This window comes from Triplophysa rosa, linkage group LG25 (assembly GCF_024868665.1).
Source record: "Triplophysa rosa linkage group LG25, Trosa_1v2, whole genome shotgun sequence".
Taxonomy (NCBI): Eukaryota; Metazoa; Chordata; class Actinopteri; order Cypriniformes; family Nemacheilidae; genus Triplophysa; species Triplophysa rosa.
Window position 1 is genome coordinate 6357166 of NC_079914.1, and position 12727 is coordinate 6369892.

At 38.6% G+C, this 12727-nt stretch overlaps 1 protein-coding gene across 1 annotated transcript in view; it reads right to left on the minus strand.

The window, feature by feature from the left end:
• Positions 1–12727, minus strand: part of rbm20 (RNA binding motif protein 20) — a 49801-nt gene that overhangs the window by 2110 nt on the left and 34964 nt on the right. The window contains exons 3-12 of the mRNA XM_057326462.1: positions 12340–12401; positions 11882–11979; positions 11122–11219; positions 4124–4267; positions 2968–3099; positions 2640–2719; positions 1929–2550; positions 1720–1812; positions 1004–1571; positions 812–919 (exon numbers count right to left, since the gene is read on the minus strand). Coding sequence (XP_057182445.1) covers positions 812–919; positions 1004–1571; positions 1720–1812; positions 1929–2550; positions 2640–2719; positions 2968–3099; positions 4124–4267; positions 11122–11219; positions 11882–11979; positions 12340–12401 — 2005 coding nt within the window. The remainder of the gene's footprint in view (positions 1–811; positions 920–1003; positions 1572–1719; positions 1813–1928; positions 2551–2639; positions 2720–2967; positions 3100–4123; positions 4268–11121; positions 11220–11881; positions 11980–12339; positions 12402–12727) is intronic.

Genomic DNA, 12727 nt, shown 5'->3' on the forward strand with positions numbered 1-12727 from the left:
AGCCAGAATTCACAACCATGCCAGGCAAACATCTGTACACAGACAAACAACCATTTTTCTTGTCACAAATCTAATATATTTCAGGGCGATTGTTGGGGTGTAAAGTCAGCTCTTCTGTGCTTGAATTAGCTGCATTAGCTGTGCAGTAATCTGTACACAAGCTCACGTCTCGTGGGTGCAATTCACACCTCACGCTCTAAAACGGGATGACAAACGCTCGACTGACATCAGCTGGACCCAAGTCTTCAGTTACACTCTGAGTGCCCACCTCACAGCCAGAGCCTTTCATTTATAATCCCATCTCAACACCTTACACCTTACACCCCACACTGATCCTGCATCAGTGGTAATGTGATGAATCCTTTTCCCACCACATGCCAAAGTCTCGGTCCATTAACTCTTTTTCATATAGATAGACGTTATATAGAGACATTGAGGGCGTTTTTATGCTATGGCAATGATTCTAGACAAGTGGTTAGACTTTGGCTTGTGCAGTTGGCTTAGTACAAAGCTTACGTCCATGTAAAAAATAACTTCATAATTTCATTGTTGTAAAAGCAAAGTTTGGCTGCTTGCAAGACATGACACATTAAACCTTTTTAGTGTGGGACACTAAAGTAGCTCAACATTCAAAATAATGCAACATGACACAAGCTAGAGTGTGTTATGGCCGTGTACGATCATGACAATGAGTTGATTGATAACATTAAGAGAAATATCAAAGGGCTATTTACGCATTGCTTTGGAAATTCTAGCTCCGTTCAGTGAGGTGAAGTGTTGTGTTTTGATTGGATGTGATGTGATCAGTCACCTAACGGTATGCTGTGTTCACTGATGGCTTTCTCCTGCTCATGGGAGGGCGAGAGTGCCGAGACCTCTGTCATCTGAGATGAAGGAGCAGGTGACGTGTCAGGGATATCTAGAATTAACAAAGATCATGGTTGAAATAATGTTTATGTGATTTAATGTAGTTTCTATTCTATTTAAAACAAAAGTCAGTTACCTTTCTTCTCGTTGTCTGGTTTGAGACATGGATTCTTGTCGTCCATCTCTATCACCTTTCTCTCATCGTTGCTCAACTGCGTGTCTGTTAATTTCCCATTTTCACATGAGCTGTCAGGGTTGGGTGGACCAGCTGGTGTGGTTGCGTTGATGTGCGGCTCCATTTCCGTGGAGGTACAACTTTGTTCCAAAGCTGTCTTAAACTCCTGAGAGGGAAACTGGATAAGTTGTGAGATGGGCTGCTCTTGAAGAGATGTGGCAGGGGACATCTCTTTGGGGCTGGGCTGAGCTCCACATGAGCTTTCTTCCAGAGCCAAATCCAGAGCTGGAAGAGTTGAAGGGTGCAGAGTGGGCTCCTCACCCTGTTTTGGGGCGTTCTTCTCAATGTGGTTAGGACTGACTCCTGCCTGCGTTCCAGCCTCCACGTTCTGGTCCTCCTCTTGAAGCTCAGGTAGATCAGGCTCTACGATGGAGTCGTCCTCTCCTCCAACTTCATCAACGGTCACCAATTCCTCCATGCTTTTAGGATACCAGGACTCTTCCTCTCCATCATCTCCACTATCTAAACCCTGAGAATCAAGAAAAATCTTCCAGCAACGAGCAATAGTACACGGATCTGTATATAAACACAATGCGCATCCGTTTAAGGCTATGCTAAAGCTAATTGACTGGCCGTGTCTTGCTAGCTTGGCATAAAAACTGATTAAACTTGTTTACCTCACTGTCTCTGTTTTTTTCACACTTATTGGGCTCTGAAGGTTTGATGTTATGAGGAGAGGAAGATCTTTCTTTTGCTGGATTTTCTTCTTTCTGTTATAGACAAACAAGCAAGGCTTATTTTAGGATGAGTTTGGTGAAAAGGTGAAGTTGCTATAGCGCATATGCTGTACATATACAAAAGTCAAACAGAAATGTGTACGACTTGCCTGATTCTCAGACTCACGCTCTTCTTTCTCTTGCCTCCGGCTCGACCTCTTGCTACGTCCTCTGTCCTCGGCCATCCGATTGGAGTTTGTGTCATCTATCACATCTGATTCTGAATGCCGAGGTCTGTGGTCTCCACCCTCCCTCCTTTTAGATTTACCCTCATGCCTGTGATGTTGCGACCTGCTTTGTTTATCACTCTTGTACAATGAATCTTTCTTGTAAAAGTCGTCTATGGAGTGGTAAGAGGAGGAGAAAGAGGAACCCTGAGGACTTTCACGAGGGTACCAGTCTCTGCCTCGCTCGTCTCCGGGCCCCATACGAGGACTAATCCGGTCCCCTGATTTAAGATAGGGCTTCCTGCGCTCTGACAACCAACCATTGGGTCTGTCTTCATCACCGTTCCTCCAGACATCTCTGTCACGTGGGTCATCATCGCCACGCAAATGGGATGACCAATCCCAGGAGCCCCGCCGCGGCCCCATTCCGTTGCTCCAGTCAGGTCGACCAGGTGGCCCTGGTGGACTGTGGGCAGAACTACATGAAGTGAAGCTTGGACTGTGAGAGCGAGGACTTTGAGAACGGCTCACTGGACTGCGCGATCTTGCTCGTTCTGGGAGGTATCTACACGGACACACCAGCAGTGGTTTTGAGACCACACATCTTAAAAAATACTTTTCCTTTAAAATACAAAATTCTGATGTCCTTCTCACCTGTCAATCTCCTGCATTTCATCTCGCTCTCTCTGGGAATTTATGTCTTGAATTATAGACTGTACATCTTTACCTGGTTTCTGGATTGGAAAAGCAAACATGCATTTAAGTTTACGTCTGGCTATTCATGACTAAAGCAAGATTTCTGCATTTTCCAAAGAAAAGGAAAGGGGTGTTTGCCATTTAAAATTAAAAAGTCAGCAAGTTGCTGTGCCACGGCTAGGACTTCCTGAGCATTTTTTGAGGTACTATAGAGTGTCTAAGTGTCTTAGCAAATATCACTAGTATTCATATAGGCAATAATAAGCCAGAGAGAAACATACTGTACCTTCAACTGTAGCTCCTTGTATCTCTTAGACATACGGATCAGTAACTTCTGTTCGTTGATTGTAGCTGGCTGCAGCTGGTAGTACTGCACCATAGCCTGAGCCGCCTCCACGTATGCCATCTCCAGAAAAGCCTGGAGGAAACATACCATAAAACACACATCATACATAAAAAGTGTCAAATATGATCCTAGCACATGTTATAAGATAATATTTAATTGCATAGTAAATATCTAAGACAGTTACAGGATTGGATCACTGTGGTGCCATATCCTGCACGTGTCGCACTTGGCACTGGACTAAATATTTGATCCAGATTGTATTACTGGAACCAGTCAAAAAGTCAATCAAAAATGTGATTAATAAATTCAGGATGGGCGATTGAGACATAGTCTTGTTGGGGTTCGAATGTACATACTGTCAGGACTCTGTCCTTCCTGTTTTCGAGTTCTTTAACTCTATGGACAGGGTCGTGATAGAACCATGTCCTGCGGGTGTTTTGTGTGGAGACGCGTGGCTTTTGATTACTTTTTGCCACGTGTCCTCCGGTCTTGTCTCATAGCCCCGCTCTCTTGTTTCCCTGATTCTTTCCATGATTGTTTTATCCTCGTCACCTGTCCCTCGTCTCTGTAATTATCCTCTGTGAGTTTTTCCCTATTTAATGTTCCCCTCAGTCTCGAGTTTTGGTCGGTTCATTGTGTTCGTGTCGTGTGGACTACGTGTTTCCCCTGGGCTATTTTCTTGTTGGATTTATTATTTGGATTTATTCTTCGTGTGTACTTTATCCCCGTTCGGGAAGTATTTTAGTTTGTTTTCGTGTTTTGTACAGTTTTCCCCATCGTGGGTTTTTTTTGTTGTGTTTACATTTATTAAAATCTTTTGTGTTACCCGTACTGCTGCCTGCGTTTGGGTTCTGTCTTCGCACGCCCGTGACACATACTGTGCTTGCCTAAATATATGTCTGCTTTACCTACCCCATTCGGCCCAGTACTATGGCTTTATTTACAAGTATCTTATACTATACGGGACCGTGATAACCCAGGACTATCCAAAACTTACTTTTTATGAGCAATATGTTTTTATAGTAAATTACAAAAACTACATGGTGTAAGAGTTAAACCGTGTGTATTTTGTTAACTATAGGGCGCAGAACTGTACCTGATGTGTCGAGCGCATGAGGATGTAGTTGGTCACTTTCCCGAAGGGTAGACCCAAGTTGATGACATCATTCTCAGTGCAGCTGCCCTCCGGCAAGTTACAGATGTGGACGACACGACCAGGACATGCTTTACGCTGAAGAAACTGTAAGGAAAAGGTTTGAGACTTCATTATTGTTCTTTTATTAATGGTCATCAGAAAATGCTCTACAACTGGCAGTGGTGGGAAAATATGGTTTTGAGCTCTGATTGGTTGTAACGTTTCTCAGTTGTGATAGGCTGTAGGGTTAGTAATGGAAAAAGAGGGTTGCATTTTGATTTGCTGTAATTCTAATGTCATGATGTTAGTAGGTTATGCGTTGTTATTGGTTCAAAATATACAGCTCCTATGTTTATCATTTAAAAATTCAAAGATAATGTTATGATTTGAATACTGGTTATGTTCATGTGTAATACAAAGAGATCTGGAATCTGTGTCAGCTAACCGCCCCCTATTGGAGTAAATCATTTTCAAAGACAAAAAGTATATTTCGATCAGATCTAAAGGTTAAAAAACAAATTGTGTTGGAGTGATAACATTTAAGTTGTGCCTTTTTTGCAAAAGAGACAAAAATTTTAAAACCATAAAAGAATCTAGATCATTAACTCACAGAACCACAAATTTGTATATATATACACGTGTGTGTGGGGGGTGTTTCGCCGAGTTGCAGAATTTGATTGACAGCGGCAAGTGCATGGCGAGCTTAGACCACATGATGAGTGAGACGGTAGGGTCAGTGTTTACACTGCAATTTACACACCAGGAGACGGGCATTATAGTGTAAGTACCACAGTGATCTACATAGTGAACTGAACTGATCAATTATCAAAAGTGATGATCTAAAGTGAATGAACCTACAGAATCTACATGAAAATGATTCAGACAAAAATGACCTCAGATCAGTAGCAAACTTAAATCAATCTTGATGTGGTTGGTTTATGCGGTTTAACTGCCACTGGCTGCTGACCCCAGTCTAACAGTTGAAGGGGAGCCCATGATAATTCTATGAATGGCTCCGTGCCAGACCTTCCCTTCACCTAAATGTGCCAAAAAGGTCATGTTAGGTCCACATCCATTAACAGATACAGAAATAGATTCACAAACAGGCTGTTTATACCTCTGTAGACTGCTATATAATACAGTGTGCTGTGCTAGAAAAATGCAGCGGCAGTGTTTTGGAGCTTGTTCAACATTTTACAGGTTAGTGAAAGATCGCTGGGTGGCTGGAGGCTCTGGCAGAGAGCAAGGTGATTATTAAAATAGGGAGTCATAGATAACCCTGGAATGGCATTAAACCGCTGGGGGTTGTGGTGGCTGCTGATTGGCTGGAAGGGACTGTCACTCAAATGAGGCTTTTGGGTTACCTAAAGTGATTGGTCTGGATTGTCCATATACGGATCATTGCTGGCTGTTAGCAATCAACTACCACTGATACAGTACATACAAAAAAATCATATTATTTATAAAGATGTGAGGGTTACTATGTATTAAAAACATTAAAAGTAAGTGTTGTCGATTCAGTTCAATTCTGTGTATGCTACTATCGTAATAAAATAATATATATATAATTTATTTATTAAATAAAATTAAAAAAAATTGCATCTTAAAAAGGGTTTGTTTAAATGTTTCCAAGTTTAAATATGATCTTTAATCCCAGTTTGTGGATATAATATCAGAACCTTCGTCAAATTAAACCCACCATCAATTCTGTATTATGAGTGCCAGTTGAGGGCTCAATGCAACATAAACATGCCACAAATGACATGCAGCGTATAAAATTATGATTTTTCCCTTCACATTCTTGAACGCATCATAAATCTGAGCAATGACAGACGTTCTCTTTGGAGATTCAGTGATGACCAGCACCCTACTGTGAAACAAATACATTCACTTATGTTTGTTTATATAGAGAGGGTTTACACTGGCACTGGAATAGGTTTTGTTGGAGCTCTAGCACACAGTTTCTGAATTTCATAGATCTCCAGGCATTCCCATGTCAGGAAGCCTTTATCCCCACCAGATCAGGTTACGAATCTGTGGGTGGAAATTGAATTCCCAGCCTCAACAGAATCCTGGAACACCGCACACATCTTGATTACTTGGCTCGGCAGTTTGGAACCAGCTATTCCTTTGTCTTTGCCTAAGTAATAGAAGGGCTAAAATCAATTGAATGTAAAGTCTTATGGAGGGTCCCCACCATTCTTTTTTTTTGGTTGGTCCATTTATATTTATTTGATCATAATATGCATAACTTAGATGACGTAGCAGGTAGTAAAAAATGTCAGGTTCTTAAGACATTTTTAAAGAGACAGATATGATGGTTAAAATATGACAAGCAGCCTAGAACAAGACTTCGGTCAATTATTGTATATAATTAATTCACAAAGTTTACTGTATTTTAATAGTGTAAGTAGATTACCTTTACTAAAAGATATCTGGGAGAACCCATTGCCTTAAGGGGTCCCGAATCCCCCAAGCCCCTCCCCCCTCAATTCAATAGAATTTAGAAAATTTTATAAACTGAACTTATTTCTAGTTATGTCTACTGTATCATACTGTTCAAATTTAACATACTGTTCTATTAAAAGTACTCTATCAAAAGTTTAGAAATGTCTCCTATACCTTCCCACATTTTAGAATAATAGTCAAGAAAAATGGATGTACTAACAATGTAGCTTGTAGATATGGGCTGCACTGTTTATTTCTAAAAGCAGATATACAACCGCAGAAAACCATTTCAAAATTATTTTCATTTTTTTCTGAATTTACTATTTATTGGTATGTGTTTAGGTAAATTTGTCATTTTTGTTTCATTCTGTGAACTACTAACAACATTTCAACCAAATTTCAAATAAAAATATTGGTAACACTTTACAATAAGGTGCTATTAGTTAACATTAGTAAATGCATTGGCTAACATTAGCTAAAAATGAACAGTTTAGTTTTTCCAGCATTTAATAATCCTTGTTAATGTTAGTTCATGTTAATACAGTTATTGATGTTAGTTCATGGTGCATTAATTAATGTTAACAGTGACAACTTTTGATTTTTATAATGTATTAGTAAATGCTGAAATTACCATAAATTCATATTGATAAATGCTGTAGAAGTATTGTTCATTGTTGGTTTATGTTAGCTAATGCATAAACTGATTGTTAACAAATAGCACCTTATTGTAAAGTGTTACCAAAATATTGTTTCTATTTTTATTTATTTGCAGAAAAATAAATACGGGAGAAACAGGTCAAAACAACAGAAAAGATGTTCTGTATTTAATACATTCTCTATGTATTTTACCTCTTATACTGCAAAGAAAACAAGTTTATATTCTCTTTTAAGCAAAACAACAGTAGTATTTATACATAGGAAAAGTTAAAAATATATTTTTATGTGATAACCTCGTGTCTTGTCATGCTGTCAGTCTTTCACTTTGCTTTTGGATGAGTGCTGATGTCACTGTTTGTTTTTGTTGTAAATTAACAGACACTGGACTGGAATAGCCACAATACATCTAGAAATGCTGATTACATAAAAATGTGAAAAAAAATCTGCGACTTTAAGAGAGAGTTTGCCAAAACTTAAATAAACAATAAAAACTCTTTGAATATTACCTAAATGTTATACTGCATACATATATCAAAAGTATTTACAATATGTTGCCATATCACTACTTTCCTTTCATCTACACTATATCACTGATGTCCCGGTTCCCCAAGGTCCTTTTACAGAAATAAAAACACCTACATTGGTTTGTCGGCTCAAAGGGTACGCTGCAATGTAAAAGAGTTGTAAATGCCAATGTACAGCTGCTGTATGACATAGGGGTTTTACAGGAGCTAACATTAGCCCTTGCGTTCACTGCATGCACCTCGTCGGTAAACTAAATCATAAATAACTTGGCTAAACAAGCCACCGTAAAGATCTTCGTGTATAGAAGCCGATGGGCAACTGCATAAAATACCATGCCGCACAGAGCATCGATTCAATTATAGGCGAGACTTTTAGGTCATGACTTTTTTAAGACTTTTAGGCAAGGTCAGAGTGGATCTAATCCAAAACAATGCTCACGGCGTCCATATGTGAGGACTCATCAGTCACACTCTGGGTACGCAAACAGCCGTTTGCGTGTAAGCCGGGCTCACATTACCGCAGTTCGTACAACCATGGAACACTGAATCACTGTGAGATTATTCTATTTTCTGCCAATGAGATCAAACCAATTCAAACAGACGGATGACATCATACAAATAACAAGTTTGGTTAAGACAATATTCTTAGATTTGCATTTAAAAGCTATACTTACAGTAATGAATTGTAAAGGTATTCACAATTGCTTGCTATACATATTGTAATATACAGTATATGAAAACTTTTTTTTTTATACACAATAACTGCATAAATTATACCCTTGAGTACGAATCTAGCCAAATGTTTTCGACCACATTAATACTCTTCAACTTGTAATATATATATATATATATATATATACAAATTAAATCTTAATATAATACTAATAAACTGAATATTAAACTGTAAACTGAACTGAACTTATAATACTATTAACTGAATATTAGTGATTATTCAAATGGTAGCTAGGTAGGTAGAATAATTCCAAAATAATGGGATAGCCTAATTAAACAAACAAAAAATATATTTGTGACTAAACAAAATGGAGTTACCATTCAGTTGGTAACATTTGTTGTTTGAAATACAATACAATATTAAATCGTAAGGACAGTCCCGCAAAAATTAAAATACAACAACGATTGGTCTCAGTGTTTTTTTGCTTGGTTGCATTTCATTGAGAAGCTTTTAGTTACAAAATGCGGGATAAAACAGCTAGATAATCACATATATATATATATTTTCTAAATACACTAACAAGAAATACATAACTAGTAAGTAGGGCTGTCAAACAATTAATCGCATCTAGACTAAAAGTTTATGTTTACGTAATATGTGTCAGTGTACTGTGCATATTCATTTTGTAGTTATTAACACATACACATACATGCATATTTAAGACAAATATAAAAATTCATTAACGTTGATATATAATTTAAATTATTGGTAAATATAAATAAATATCTCTAAATATTTCCAAAATATACATTTATGTTTTTGTGTTTATAACACAATTAACATGCACAGAACATATATTTTGTAAAATCAGACTTTTTTCTGGATGTGATTAATCGTGATTAATCGTTTGACAGCCCTACTAGTTAGACATAGTTATGTCTGGACAATTATATCAATCCATTCAACATTGGCAGATGTGGCAAAAAGTACATTTTGGACCCTGGTTGGACAACAAAAACAAGTGCTCGTTTCAAACATACAACCGGATCTATCCAAAGGCAGTAAACCCTTCTGCGTTTCCGCCTTATTACAGCAGCGCAGCAATAAATACGCACCTCTAGATACAGAAACTATCCCCTCAATGCTACTAAACCGCAATTAAACATTAACCTTTTAACTTGTGCGCAATGACAGAGTCGTCCAGTGCTGCGGGCTACCACCTGTTCCCCAAGCGCTCTAGCTGTGAAGATGGCTCAGTTGTCTTTTGAATAATAACCATTACACTGCGATAATAAGCACAAAGTAATTTGTCTGTCAGTGAAACAGCACGAAGTAGCCATAGCATGATCTCTATCTCGCTACTGTTGGCTCCGTTACAAAGCCTGTGAACTAAGCATAGAACGAATAACATTATGAGTTAAGCCGAAAAACTTTCAGAGAAAAAACAACCTCAGTGAACTGCGGTATTTCAACATGCAAAAATGGGATTAACCAAATGGCAAATGCTTTGATATTCTGTTAATTTTGTTGGTAATTTGATACCATTTTTTGTGTGAAAGTCAATGGCAATCCAGCGCCAAATATGAATTGTCTTTATATATGAAAATATATGACGTTATTTTTCTCATAATCAAAAATTAATTCAAGAAAAGGGTTTTCTATATTAAAAAGGATGTAACACATGCAGTTTCTGCCAATCTCATATTAATCTTGAGTACCTATAGAGAAGTATTGCATACTTCGTATCTTCAAAGAGTCTTTAGTTTGATCACATTTATAAAAGACATACAGCTGTACGATTATTTCCGAAAACAGACGACCTCCTGCACTCGTGCAGGGTGGGGGGACGGTACTAAAGCACGTGCGCACCCATTGCCAACAAAACACATGACTCAGTTTCACTTACCGCGTGCGATTCATTTCCGGCATCTTTTAGCGATCTCCAAATCCGGCGTTATATCCACATTCCTCACCGAAATGCAGTAAACAAACAAACACAGCTGAACTTCGCGAACGCAGTGTTCTCTCTTGCTCCAGCGGGTTGACTTGTGCGCATGCTCCTTCTCCCGCCCTCCCTGGTTGACGCGTGGGCGTGCTCTTTCTTCTCGCTCTGGCGAGTTGACGCGTAGGCGTGCTTTTCCGGGAGAATTGTCCAATAAGGGACTTTGAAAAGTTGATACGAAACGGATTTTCATGTTCAAAAAAAAAAATCAGAAACCTGTACGAACCCTGGCGAAGTGAATGGAGCACAGAAATGCTACGTCATACGTTCAGTTTGTTTTTTGACAAGTTGACCATGTTAAGCATGAGAACCCATCAAGTTTAACATTGTAAAGAAGTCAGAATGCATGAAACACTTTGGTGCCCCCCCCCATTTAAGGCTGAAAAGGTCCCAAAGCTGCAAAACATATAGTCAATTTTTGAAGGTGTTTGTTTGTCAGCAATGAAGTTGAGTCAAGCTCAAAAAATTTAAATGGTGTGTGAGGAAGTTTTCAAAGCATAGTTTTGATATAAATTTAAGTTAAATTTTAACTTTCAACATTTTTTAAATGCATTTCTACCGAGAAATTAGTATTTTAAAGAATTAATTATCACCAAAGCACTCTGTCATCATATTTAAAATATTATTTTGTCATTTATTTTTGTCAGGATCTAACCTTTGCTTCTGATTGGTGTGAATTAAATCCCACCCCTGTGAGAGGAAATGACTTTATGGCTGTGGCAGGCAAATATGATGCGCTTCCAGTTGAAACATCTGTGGAAAACAGAAAACAGGAAGTAGAAGGCGGGGCATATTAAAGCCTTGTGTTTACAATACAACACTGTAAATCCACATATAGTAAGGCCAAGTTCTTAAACCAAGTTAATAAATAATAAAAATAACCTATGAGCTTTAGCATAACATGATAGAACACACGCTACTACAAGTGGTGTCATGTGGATGACGTTGTCATTCTAGCAAACAAGCAAAAATGAGTAAATAATATTTTGGTCCATTGTCCCAAAAGAAAAGACTGTCACTTTTAAATGCGTGTACATGTTGAAAATAATTTAGTCAATTATTAGTAAACTAGCATATAGGTGGCTTAAAATCAGCACGCATCCACTAAATGCCAGAAAACAAATTTGACCACTCATAATACAACATCGACATTTTGTTTAGTTTATGTAATAATTTATTTAACTATTAACTTTATTAATTATTGATAATGTTAACATCAAAACGTTTTTCTTCGCCTCTATGTTCCAACAAAAAACAACTGTGTCTGGGGTATAAATACATGACTGTAGACGCCCCGTAACCCTCCCACCCCCACTACCAAAATGACTGCTCTAAAAATAAAGTCCTCTCTAAAATCACATCTCATACCTCCCAGTCTCTTAAACTGCCAGTTGAAGTGACAATATTCGACTCACCTTGACCGGCAGCTGATGAATACGCCATTGTGTTACTCAGTGCCATGTTGAGACATCCTTCAGACGACACAGGGAAGTGCACTCCTCCGACCATAGGGCTGTGAGGGTGACAGCGCTGCTTTTAGACTCTAGATCCCAGCGCAACTGGGCTGACCATATCTTATGACACAGCTCGAATTCAAGTTATAACCATCTCTATGTGGTAGAGGACTGTTTATAAAATCACTCTGTTTAATAAAAGTCTGGTTGTGCTCATAAAGGGCTTAACAACAGTATCGCATGCGATGACCGGTAAGTAACGAGGATTAAAATAGACCACATTCAAGTCCTTTAAAAATATCTTGTTTCTTTATCAAGTTAGCAAAGATTACCGTAGCCACCCATGTGATGAATTTATCAGTTAGAGGCTAAGATTACACATAGTTCTCATAAAACTAGACTTTTTCCTATGTACTCACCTCTCGGTGTAAAGCGAACAGTTCTGTAGATGTAATTTGCCCTTCACATGCTGGTCCCAGTCCTGAGAACACCACACACAGAGACCAAACATATACACAAACACGATATGTCAGTCCGATTCTCTGACTTCACTTCTAATCCTTCTGTGTAAGAGTGATAGATTCCTCTGGCATTGCCATAACCCGGCCATTAGAGAGATAGCGGCTCACAGAGGAGAGAGGGTGAGAGCCTAGAATGAATGCTATTGCGACGGAGCCCTCTAGAACAACTGCGTCCTCACCCTCTAAACCTGCCTTCGACACACGCCAGCTGCCACAAAAGCCTTCACACCCAACTGTAACCAACAAGCCCATTTATTTTACTTTAAGTACTACACCCAACTCAAAA